Source organism: Idiotropiscis lumnitzeri, chromosome 13, assembly GCF_059441095.1.
Source record: "Idiotropiscis lumnitzeri isolate Australia: NSW breed Sydney's pygmy pipehorse chromosome 13, RoL_Ilum_1.0, whole genome shotgun sequence".
In the NCBI taxonomy this organism is placed as follows: Eukaryota; Metazoa; Chordata; class Actinopteri; order Syngnathiformes; family Syngnathidae; genus Idiotropiscis; species Idiotropiscis lumnitzeri.
This window is the reverse complement of record NC_142403.1, coordinates 14,356,851-14,369,132: the sequence shown is the minus strand read 5'-3', so window position 1 is coordinate 14,369,132 and position 12,282 is coordinate 14,356,851. Positions and strand designations below refer to the sequence as shown.

The 12,282-nt window shown below is 43.6% G+C and overlaps 1 protein-coding gene across 2 annotated transcripts in view; it reads left to right on the top strand.

The window, feature by feature from the left end:
• The window catches only part of glis1b (GLIS family zinc finger 1b), a 78,618-nt gene that overhangs the window by 25,875 nt on the left and 40,461 nt on the right, over positions 1–12,282 (top strand). For both annotated transcript variants that reach the window (XM_088312874.1, XM_088312873.1), the window contains 2 exons: positions 7,315–7,507; positions 8,371–9,820. In XM_088312874.1, the coding sequence (XP_088169000.1) occupies positions 7,315–7,507; positions 8,371–9,820 (1,643 nt within the window). The remainder of the gene's footprint in view (positions 1–7,314; positions 7,508–8,370; positions 9,821–12,282) is intronic.

The window sequence follows — 12,282 nt, the reverse complement described above, 5'->3', positions numbered from 1 at the left end:
ATAATAATAATAATAATAATAATAATAATGATGATAATTCTTATTCGTTTTATAATTGCCATGCTGAATGTTGTGATTTGTGGAGCCAAAGTGTGAACGTTTGAGGTGTCACATTAGATTTCCAGAGGCATTTGTCTTGCGGTTTTGGCAGCTTGTTGCACTTCAGGTACAGATGTTTCAAACCGACGACATCGTCCACCCCCCCCTCCAAAAAAAAAGTGGGGCCACTTGTGATCCCCCTCACCTTTTCCTCTCCTCAAAAGCACCTATCCATCAGCACATCTGCTTTTCATTTCAACTGTACGTCTCCAAATACTCGGGCCGCTTTAAACGCCGACACAAGCGCTCTCACGATTCTTGGGCGACTTAAAAGGGAGCGCCGAGAATTATCGAGAATGAAGTGTCACAGTAAAGTAAAAAAAAAAAAAAGATTACCAGCAATTACACGCAATAATAGCGTCCAGGCTTGGTGTTGATCTGGTGGAGACCTGCTGTTGTCTGTGCGTATAATAATGACGCGGCACAAAGTTGAAGGAGACAGCAACTTATGGAAAGATTTATTCCTCATGTTGTCCTACTAGTATGCCAAAGTTGTTCTTGTGCACTAGTACTCGGACCATAAGACGGATACTAAATACAGTGAATGCTTTGTCCTTGATATCCATCTTAAGGTCCATGTACTAGTACGCTCTGTTCCTACTAGCGAGACATTTCAGCACACTAGTAGAAGAACTATGATGTTGCTATCATCATGGCACTATTATGTTTTTGACCGGGCTGTTGTTGTGCCCATTGTTCTCCTCAATGCCTCTACCTTGTTTTGTCTTTCCGCCATCTATCCCTCAGTCCCTTAACAATACAGCTCACTCGTATAATTATTTGCATGTACTAGTAGAACAACTAGACTGCACTAGTAAAATGAACAATTTTTCCGCTGCTAGTGTCACTTCTGAGCTACTAGTACACAATCAAACCTTAGCAGAAATCTACTGTGATGCACTACGAGACCCAACTAGGCGAATTGTGCCATTCACTAGGAACCTTCTGAGCCCTACTAGTTGCACTGATTGCCTCACAAATAAAATAAACTGTATTTGTCATACTAGTTGGCTAAAATGATCATGCACTAGTGGTAAAAGATGTTACTAGTAAGGCACTTCTAATACTAGTAGAACAACTATACTGCACTAGTAAAATGACAATTTTTCCGCTGCTAGTGTCACCCAACGAGGAGGTTTGTGTCATTCACTAGTAACCTTCTGAGCCCTACTCGTTGTACCGAAAGGTAAGGAAAATAGTTGTCCTACTAGTACGCCACAATTGTCCCACTCATGGACAGAAATGTCACTAGTAAGTCACACCTTTTACGAGTGTCTTGAATTGTTTCGTTATTGTGGACAAGTGCAGTAGTCTGACTTTGGCATGCTAGTATATCAACCACAAAGTGGAACTAGATCCTGTCGTGTAATTGATTTCGGACTATATTTTGAAGAGATTTACTGTTTTCAAATGTTCTCCTTTTAGTCACACTCATTCATGTCTTCCTTCTCTTTGTTCAAGTTTTCAGTCTTGATTTTCTGCACCGTTATTTCCTCACTCAGCCAATGATGCATCGGACTTTTTACAGGTTTTGGGCAAAAAGGAAATGGCCTAGGACAAATTGATGACATCAGAGCAGGATTTTTTTTTAATACTTTCTGCCTAATAAAAAGTAGTAATAATACACATCTGATAACAGCTTCTGAAATAACCAAGAATATTCTTTGAGTGAACGGATTAGCGACTGCTTTAAGTACTCTATTTCGAACATGATACACACATAGCAGGACTTCCTGCACTTTATAAATGTGTAATAATGGACTATTAAAGCTAACAACTCTTTTGTATAAAAATAAATTAAAATGTTCTAAAAATGAATTTAAAATGAAATGAATTGGTTTTACTAAGTTAATCACTGTTCGTACATTTTGTAGAATTCATGCATGGTGTCGATAAAGCGCTATGAAAGTGCACTCCGTTTAGCATTTATGTGTTGGCTGTGTGCCTTTAAGGGGCGTGGCTTGGTCTCATTCACAACCTCATTTCCTCGGCACGAGAGTATGTCCGCTTGCTACGTCTCCAGACTGCTGCTCTCTGTGTGCAATTACTCAAGAGAAGAGGCAGGGCGAGCAACACGTGAGGACGTTTATAGAAAGGAAGATGCCACTTAAGATGTAGCAGAGTATTATTAGACATGGTCGGGGTTATCAACAGCGGCTGTTTCTCGCCTCCGTTCTTTTGAGAGTTTTGTGGGTGCGGGGAGGCGCGAGAGATCGAAAACAATAGAGGCCTTCTTTTTTTTTTTTTTCTTTGTTGGTAATGCTGACATCAGTGGCTGTTTGGCGAGATGAGCCAACACATGTGCGCTGAATTTTCACCAGGTGTTTTTTGACAGTGTCCTGCCTCCGTTTTTCTCCAATGCCTGTCTGCAATTTTCATCCTCTTGTACCCGTGTTGCTAATTTTTCCTCGTACGAAACACCGGGTTTCTTCTGTGGTCCTCGTTCATACTCAGACGAACCCTGAACGTTGAATTTTTTTGGGGAGTTTCTGCTCTTATCCGGCAGTGCCGTGTGGAAGTGAACTCAGCTCGAGCGGCGCTTTGTCAGATAATAAACAACTCGTCAAAAAAGAGCCTTCAAGCTGTTTATTGCCACTCTCAGTCAAACTAAACAGAAAACAAAGAAAATGACACGTTGTATATTTAAAACCAATCAACTTGGCTTTAATGACGTTTGTTTAGCTTAATGCTAACAAACAATGCGAAACCTATTGTTGGGCGATTGGATGACATCTGTTTTGTGGCGTTGTTTGCCTTTCAGCAACGTAGATCAGAACACAAATGTTGGCGCAAGGAATCACATAACATGCATATATTCTCAATCCTCTGTGAAGAACAAGTAATATTTCTGCCTTATTAAGGATATTTTATGTATTTTATTCTGATCCCATGTGGCCAAGACGCACATACCAGCAGGAGCAGCACAATGTACAGTGAAATGAAACAAAAATTTGGCAAAAACTGTTCAATTTATTTCTATTCAGTTTAATTATATCCTAACGGTTTTTTTTTTTGCTTGCACCACGACCTAAGAGTGCGAACAATTTTAGATTTTGACAGATTTCTTTTTTTTTTGGACCTTCAGAATATTGTGCTCTGTTTATTTTTACATCAAGTCTACCAAATGAAAGCAGAGGCTGTCTTCTTTCACCAGAAAAAAAGTACCCATTAACTTCACTGTAAACAGTTGGCAAACACGAGATTTTCAATCTTAAATGGTGCAGCGGTACCCTCTGCTGGCGATTTGGCACATTACTTCTCCTTAAAATGCTTACAATTTAAATACCCAGATCAACCCATCCCAATGGAAAAGAAAATGTCAAAAGTCGACTTTGGCACTGAGCGTTTTGATTCTAATGGTCTTCATGAGTTAAACATTTGACAAGGGGCTGAGGATGATCGGGCTGAATTTAGAAAATTACCCTCACTATATTACTGGCTTCAGTTAATGCCGTGTTGTATAATGTGGATGCCCCACCGAACAATGTCATTAGCGGGGAGTGCATGCCCTTTCTCAGGTGGCCCCGCCCCCACTTTACATCCACTCAAACTATTGCAGCCCTCAAGTCGGTCGAGGCCACAAAGAGTCCTCCTCCACTGCGGCGACTTCACTCTGCCATCCTTCGATGCTCCAGTTGGCTTCAGCCTCCTGACCAAAGCAAGCGCGCGACGCTCATTGAAATACAGAACGCTCAATTACCACGGCTCATTCAGTCTAAAGTGAATTTACTTCTGGGTCCCATCCAAGCATCACAGCATAACCGATTCGCTAAGCGAGGCTGTAAATCACCGCGGACCCAACGTCGCCCAGCGGGGGCCATCGGGACCTTCATCACGAAACGCGCTTCACGTCCTCACACCGTGACTTTTACGACATGACACATAGAAAATATGAGAGTCGTAAATCAAAATCCCGCTCAGCAACGCAGCCCGTGAGTCCGCCTCAGATTGACGTAAAACAATTTAAAAATGTAACCAAAAAATTATTAGATGAGCTTTTCAATGAGGTGTATTTGTAATTTTTTTGCTTTGTAATCTGTCTTGGGCCGTCAGAATCGTAGTGCTGGCCAATTTAACTTCAACTTTATTAGCAGTGGGGCTGTTATTTCCTACAATTTTCAAATATACCTAAAAAAATTTCCATCCTCTGATTGGTTGGTCAGAGGAACTAGAAATCCAATAAATCCTAATAAATTGATGGGGTTCTCTTTTTTGGTCAAGTTATTCGATGCCTATTGCTCCTTGCGAGTGCGTTCATTTTGCATTTGTGTGTTTGGCTGATTTTGTCATTCATTTTTAAGCCTGAGAAAATATGGGCGTGCTGGAAAACAGACCGTCAGCTTTGAGTGAAACCAGGGTCGCTCCTAGCATTCCCTTGGTGACGACGCACTGTTTGTGTTTCTTTGCGTTCCCTTCCTCGCCGCTCGGTTGTGTTGACGCCGCGACCCACGTCACAATCAAAGCAGCAGGTTCCATCGTCTGCCGCTGGCTTGCATCGTACCAAGGCGGGTTTTTATTGCTGAGTGTGACTCGAGGCTCACATGGTCCTCTCATTTTCTTTCTCCTCCTTTTTGTATGCTTTATTGAAAAAAAAAAAAAAAGTCTGATTTTCCAAATACGTCTTAACCATTACCTTACCTCTCCATCAGTACTTCCACCAAGGAGGTGATATTTTCATCAGTTTATGTTTGTTAATTTGTTAGGATTAAACAAAAAGTATTGTGCAATTAAAGGCAGAATGTACTAAATTTTTTTTTGGTGCAGATCCCATTTTTGATTACTTAAGCAGGACAGTACAGCGGAAATCTCAAATCAGGCTCTGGAGCGGGACACAATAAATATTTATGAAATTAACAAAATTATATGAAAGAAAATACAATCATGGTTTTTATTATGGTTCTGAAATGTATCAACGAGTACAGATCACTACAGATGTGTTTCGCCTGTCAAATATGTCTGTAACTCATTTAGCTCTGGCCAACACAAAAAAAAAAAATTCGACCTACCCAAAAACACCATTTTTTTTTTTTTTGAAGATCTTTTTAATAAGAAAAACTGCACTCAACACTGCAGTACTGTGTAAAAATAATGACCCATTAAACCGTTTCTGCAACATTTTTTTCCACATCATTTTTGCCGTGACGTGCTTTAATACCGTAGAAATCATTTACTTCTCAACAACACTCACTTTCTTAACAATAATTAGTCAAATAAAGGGTGGCCCAAAAGTTCTTACCTCATTTTTTGTCTTCCAGCTATCGTTAGGACTGATATGAGGCTCATAGACAATATGCTACTTCAAATGTTGCGAGCAGAGTAGGGAGGGGTGAGCAGTTACGCACAGGGGAGCAAGAGGGGAAAAGAAACACATGGAGGCCTTTTTAATAATGGGCATTGTCCTTAAAATGAAAATAAATCACTTGCCCACGGGTACTTGTTAGTCCCAATGACAACATAAATAGCCCGTGGGTCTAAAAATAGCTCCTCAATAATGAGACAATAAGAAGAATCTTAACATTTGTGCATTTAAACAACATGACACAAGTTTCTTGATGTAGCAAATATTCTATATTTTGTAGATTCTTTTCAAAGGAGGAAAATTACTACTACTGTATTCCAGTTTCGCTTGAAAATGTGTTCAGCTCAGCAGAGAAGATTTCCTGCGCATTTGTTGGCTCTCTCACGTGAAGCGTGTCGAAGTGACTTGATTACAACTCTCGCGTCATGAGCGCTGACAGTGCCGGTGACATCTTGAGCAGAAAATGCTGTTGCGAAATTGAGTTAGGCAAGCGGGAACAGGGGACACGTGGCGTCCGCGGTTCCAAGTGGTGGCATGGGAATATTGGCTCACCTTCTGTAAACATTTCCTCATCGTGCTATCATCCATCCGGACGTCTTCACGCCACCACTTTGTCTCCTCAATAATAGTGCTTTATCGTGAACGTCTCCCTCAAATGAGTTTTCCCATTCAAATCCGCAGGCGTGACCGATACGATGATACATCTCCGTAAATGAGGATCTAAATGTGCGAGAGTGGGGAAAAAAAAAAAAAAGGATATTCATTGGGTAACCAACACTGTGCCATGTGTTTCCCACACCACCTGATTATTTGCAGATGGGATTCACACATAAAAGTTATTAATGATTGGAGGCTTTGGAAAAATCCCGCCATGAATCATTTAGTGAATCGTCAATTGGGCAAAAAAAAAATGATTTACCTTACAAGTGCACACAGGATGTAGAAGTAATGGCATTATTTATACAAAATGACTTATTACATTGCGCTTGGCTGAATTGGTTTTCCGGACACATGTAATTTGAGTTTCCTTCAGTTGCACCAACACTAATATTTGATATTACTTCTCTTTGACATTACTCTGCCTGTCACCAGTCGGTTTTTCTCCAAATGATACCCAATTTATCTGCAGTTACGGTATTTTATGGCATGCATCATTTGACATTTAAGACAACGTTGGATGTTCGTTACTTAGTGCATCTGTTAAGGATTTCGTCTTCACGGCATTCCCGATGCCCCGTCTTCTTGGTTGCTTGTTTCGCCACCTGTTGACGGCTTTTTGCATTACACGTTCCTCTCAACTCTATTCGAATAATCAGCATGTCCAAATATTTTTGCAAATATGAAAAATGGGTGGCTAGAAACAAAAAAGTTATTATCGAATAGAGAGCAGTGGCTCTCAAACCTTGGGATGCGAGCCATAGGGGGGTCCATAATATAATTTCCAATACATTGAATTACTCCTCCCAACCGGTGCTTAGGGCATATTCAAAACTCTGATATGATTGCGACATGTCACCATATAAATTTGACATCCCTGCATGAAAAAAAACACATCTTAGTCATAAGTCACTTCTGAAACCTCATGATCTCAATTGTTCATTTATACTTCCACTCCCTATATATATATATATATATATATATATATTTTATTATTATTATTATTATTATTATTTTATTATTATTATTTTTATTAATATTATTTCTTTCCATTGAGTTGAACAAAAAAAAAATCCTGATCCACCATTTTGGATGCCGAAGCAGATCATCTGAAGTTTTTAAAAAAAATTTTTTTTTTTTAATAAAAAAGGATAATGAGGGTTCCAAAGTGCAGCAACAACTAATTCAGATCTATAACATTAGAATTTAATTTTTTTTCTGCATTCATTGACGTGACGCCGCCGCTGCTCTGCTTCCAGGTAACAACGGCTACAGCATAGAAAAGAATGGCGGCGCTGAGCTGGGGGGCACCCAGGGCGCCATGATGCCATGTGGGCAGAGTTTGCCGCTGCCCTTAGGGGGTCACCCTGGGGGGCTTTACCCGCAGAGCCTCCAGTGTGACAGTCCTGCGCCGGATCTTCTTCTGCAGGACAGCCCTCACCAGGATGCCAGGTAAGCCGTCACTGCTTATGCTCATTTTGTCATTAAAAAAAAAAAATAAAAACTGCATGCTCGATAACTAGAGTTCTCTGTGGTCAGAGATTTTTCTCATATTCAAAATTGTGCCTCGGAACAAGCCGCTTGAATATTTCTGTGGCTCTGTTTTTCTTTTGCCATGCTTTGAGTGGGTTGGTGGGTGACGGTGGGAGGAGGGGGTCGATGGGAGAAACAAAGACGATTCCTTCATCGTGAGACAGTCTGAAAAAAAAAAAAAAAAAAAAAAAAAAGAGATCTTCTCATATCACTCAGGAGCTCTGCACAAAATCCATAATGAGCCAACTGACAGGAATTATTATGTCGGGGATCACAGCGACGCATGGGGAAATCCGAGCCGGGTCCCCCCATTCAGCGAGGCAAAGATTCCCACCATAATACGCAGCATTGTAATCGACAAACCCTTCTGAGGCTGCAATTACGCCACCCGAAACAGGTGACTCCATATTTATCTCCGATGTTGGCTTGGGTTTAACCCCTTTTGTGCCATCAAAGCATGTCAGACGGACACTCAAGCCAGTGGCCTCTCAGTCTTTAGTTGCAGTCGGCCTTTCTAATCTTAGTTATCAACGCCCGTTTATATTCTCATGTTACTAGATTTTTTTTCATCCATCTAGAACAATATTTTACGTGCTTTTTTTTTTTTCAACAAAAAAAAGAGTGCAAATGTGTAAACTCCAGATTCCGGACAAATCGGTCTGACTTTCATTTGAGTGAATGGGAAGATGAACCAGTTTGTCTGTCAACAGTTGCTAAGCTGCTCGAGCTCATGTTGCTCTCTTTGTAATGCCTTTTTTTTTTTTTTGTCCGCCTTCCTGCAGGTCATCCACTTTTCCGAGGACGGTGCCCGGGGCCTCGCCTGGCCTGAGCTGCGGCGGTGCCAACCGGGCTCCATCGGCTCTCTCGTATTCAATCAAAGAAGAAGATGCGATGGGCTACACCGTTTCAAGCCGGCTGCCCGCTGTCCAGGCCGGGTTTCACAACCCGAGGTCCGGGGTCGTTTTGAGGACGTCGAGGGACGAGATGGCGCACAACGGCAGCGATAGCATGTGTGGAGTGAGCAATGCTGCATCAGGAGCTGCCGCGTCGCAAGCCTTTAATAATGAAGACGGCTCCTCCCCGTCGGCTTTGTCGCCGGTCACTTCCCGTCATTCGGCGCGTCCGCTGAGCGCCGGCAGTCTGAAAAGACGTCGCCTTTTGCCGGGCTCGCAGTCCACCGTGGCGGGTTCTCCGTCTGCCAGCAGAACCGCCTCCGAGGAGATCAACATCACCGCCATCATCTGTGCTTCCTCGCAGATGTCCATGGTGGCTTGCGTCAACGGCTTGCGCGCTAACCTCTCGCCGAGCCACGCTAGCAGCGGCAGATTCTCTTCTCCCTCCTCCTCCTCCTCTTCGTCGTCAACGTCCCCGCCGAATATCCCCTGCTCTCGGGAAGCCCCCCACAAACTGACACAGCACCAAAGCCCCCAGCGGATCACGCTGCAGGAGAGCTGTCAGCTGTCCAACTCACCTGCCACCTGCCTGCTGTCCCTGTCCTCTTCGTGCTCGTCATCGTCTTCGTCTGTGTCTTCAGTGGAGCCGGAGCAAGGCCAGGGGCAGCGCGAGGAGCAGGGTTCCATGCAGCTGGGCCGCGGAGCCGGAGGGCCCCCCCAGGGCAATGCCGGAGGAGGCTCGGATGGGTTGGGACTATTCATGCTCATGTCGGGGACGCTACAAACGGCGGTGGAAACCGGGGCTCTTCAGGACAGGAGCCAAAGATCGGGGGCCATCCTCAAGCAGGAGCCCTTAGATGACTTCAGTGACGATGAAATGCTGCAACACCGCTACCACCATCACTTAAGTGGGCGCAACGGGCAACTCCGCCACCTACATCAGCACCCCCGCGCCGCCATGCCGCCGCCTTACCACCTGCACCAATATTCAGGTGGCAGCCTTCTGAACAGCCATCAACCGGCACCAGGCTCATCCCTTGGACTCAAGTCGACGTCATCCGGGGGCCACACCGGGTCCCACGCTGGCCCGGAGAGCGAGGAAGTCGGGGTAACGCAGGCTGATAAGCAGTCGTGTCGCTGGATTGACTGCAGTGCTGCCTACGAGCAACAGGAGGAGCTGGTGAGGCATATTGAAAAGGTCCACATCGACCAGCGCAAAGGCGAGGACTTTACCTGTTTCTGGGCCGGATGCATCCGGCGCTATAAGCCCTTTAACGCCCGCTACAAGCTGCTCATCCACATGAGGGTTCACTCTGGGGAGAAACCCAACAAGTGTATGGTGAGTTGCCGTGAACCTGCATGGGAACACTGAATATGTGTTAAAAAAAAAAAAAAAAAAACAGTTCCAAACCCGCTCACAATGGGTGAAAAGCTGTACATTTTTCAAATTTGCTTCAACCCTCCACGCCAACGCCCAATTTGGGAACCCATTGTGGCCCACCAATTAAGCTTCCGACGACCCTTCGAGAAATTCTGCTGCCACCGAAAGCTTTGAGTTATTTTTTTTTTATTTTTTTTCCCCAAGTTTGAAATCTCATTTTCTATACACTTTATATGTCTCAGAAAAGCTTCAAATCACCAAGCACATAAAGTCTGGATTGAAAGACAAATTCAAGTTTACGTTCACAATAGTTGTAATTACAATCCACGTGTCTTTTTAGTGGAACATGTGAAGAGAACATGTTGTTTTTCCACTGCTGCTCGAGTAGCACCACTTATGCGGTCGTATGCGTTACAGGTAAAGCTCCAATTCCGCAAGTCAACACACTGATCAATGTCAAGCTGTCACTCCCCTCCACCCCTTAGCAAATGGAAAAAGCCCTCCGACTTGAAGAATGATTTAGTCCAAATACACAATTAGTCCACAATTTGTGTAGGGCAAAGCCGTGTTTATTTTCACAGGCACACTGTTTTGGGAGAAAGGATTCGGATCGTGAAAAGCCAACACATATGGTGAGCATAACCAAACAATGCCTGCACTTGATCCTTTAAAATGGGGGCTTTACGCGTTTAGCTGTCCCACAAGTATTAAGTGAATTGGCCTCGTATCCAAGCCAAACAGCAAGAGAAATGTGGTCGTCTGGAGTAGCGAGCCACAGTTGCTAACGTTTGCCCGAACCTCGCCCGGTTCACAGTCTTCACCCCGGACCGTCGTCAGGAGCGGTCCTCTTCTCGTTCGGGATGCCATCCAAATCCAAATGAGTGACGAGTATGCGGTATTACTACGGCACCTGTTTCATCTTCAGCTTTCCACTTCTTCTACAACTCATGATTTGGACTCATTTTGGAACTTGGATAAAATTGATGAAAGACTCGACTTTGATTTGATATTCAGGAGACTCTACTTGACTTGATTTCCTCAATGATTCAAAGAGTTGGTTGCATTCTGATGTCATTTTTATGAATGAAATATGATGAGAATCTGTCTGCCTACGCCTGGATAAAATCCACCAAAATAATGCGCCACAACTTAGACCTGTTTTTTCCCACTCACAAGTCCAATCTACATTTTGTCCCCTAATTGCCAGGCGCGGCGTCTGCCAAATTCCCAACCGCGGTAAACTCGACTCGCCCCTGTCTACCAATTGGACCCAGGCTGTTCACGTTCTATCTTCATAGACAGTGCACTTGAGTTCGAGGGTAATAAATGCTGCATCTTGATTTGTCAGATGGTAGGCTTTCTGGCAGACCGAGGGCGTGTTTTTTTTTTTACACGCCGCCGACGCACCTCACAATTTGGTGGCTGAAAGTAGACTAAACTTTACGCATGGGTGGGAGGCTGTCTCTCAGTGGCCATTTGACTGTGCTGACCTTTGATCTCCCCGGCCAATGTGACGTCATCCGCAAGTGAGTTCTGCTTGCAGTTCCTTAAAAAGGTACCTTTTCTGTTTTCGTCATGTCACGGTCTCCCAAGTGACTATTTTAAAGGGAATGTCGGCGGTGTGTGTATTTAAAAAAAAACAAAAAAAACATTAAGTTCAATGGAAAAAAAAAATTGCGTTTTTTTTTTTGGGGGGGTGGTCGCGACGGCATCTCTCAAAGTCCTTATATATTGATGTTGACTCATGTATCCTGGTGAAAATATTTTTTAATGCTACCGCCTACCTTTTTTGTGTTTAGTCATAAAATGGTCAAAGACATTCAAGAATGTGAGCAATTGTTATAGAGGAAATAGATCAGACATTCTCTTTTAGGAAGGGGGGAGTGGGGGGGGAGGACTGATCTCCTTTATCATCTTTCCAGCAGCAGATTCCATCGGACCCTTGTGAAACGTACGTCTCCACACGTCCAACGTCCAAACATAACACGACCCCCCCCCCTCATCCCCCCCGACACACACCCAGCTTCCCTTTTAACATATTTAAACTGTTCTATCTCTCTCTCTCTCACTCTCTCTCCTTCTGTGGCGGCTCTAAATTGTTAGCTTGTGGCATGCTGCGTCTTGGCAGGAAAAGTCGTCATGATTGTGGGGCACAATTCATGTCCGACCCCCGCTTGAGCCTGTCAGCGTTTGTAGACGGCTAATATTTTAAGAGATGTCATTTGGAGAGAGTGAGAAAATAAAAAAAAAAACAAAAAAAAAACAGGCAAGGCTCTTTTCATAAAGTTTGTGACCCGTGACTTTGTTTTTTGATGACAAATGAGAAGAAGGCAACGTAACTCTCTCAAAATGTTGCAATCAGCCGTACATGACAAATATGGCAGACATGCTGCTTCGGTTTTGCCATCGCTTATAACCTT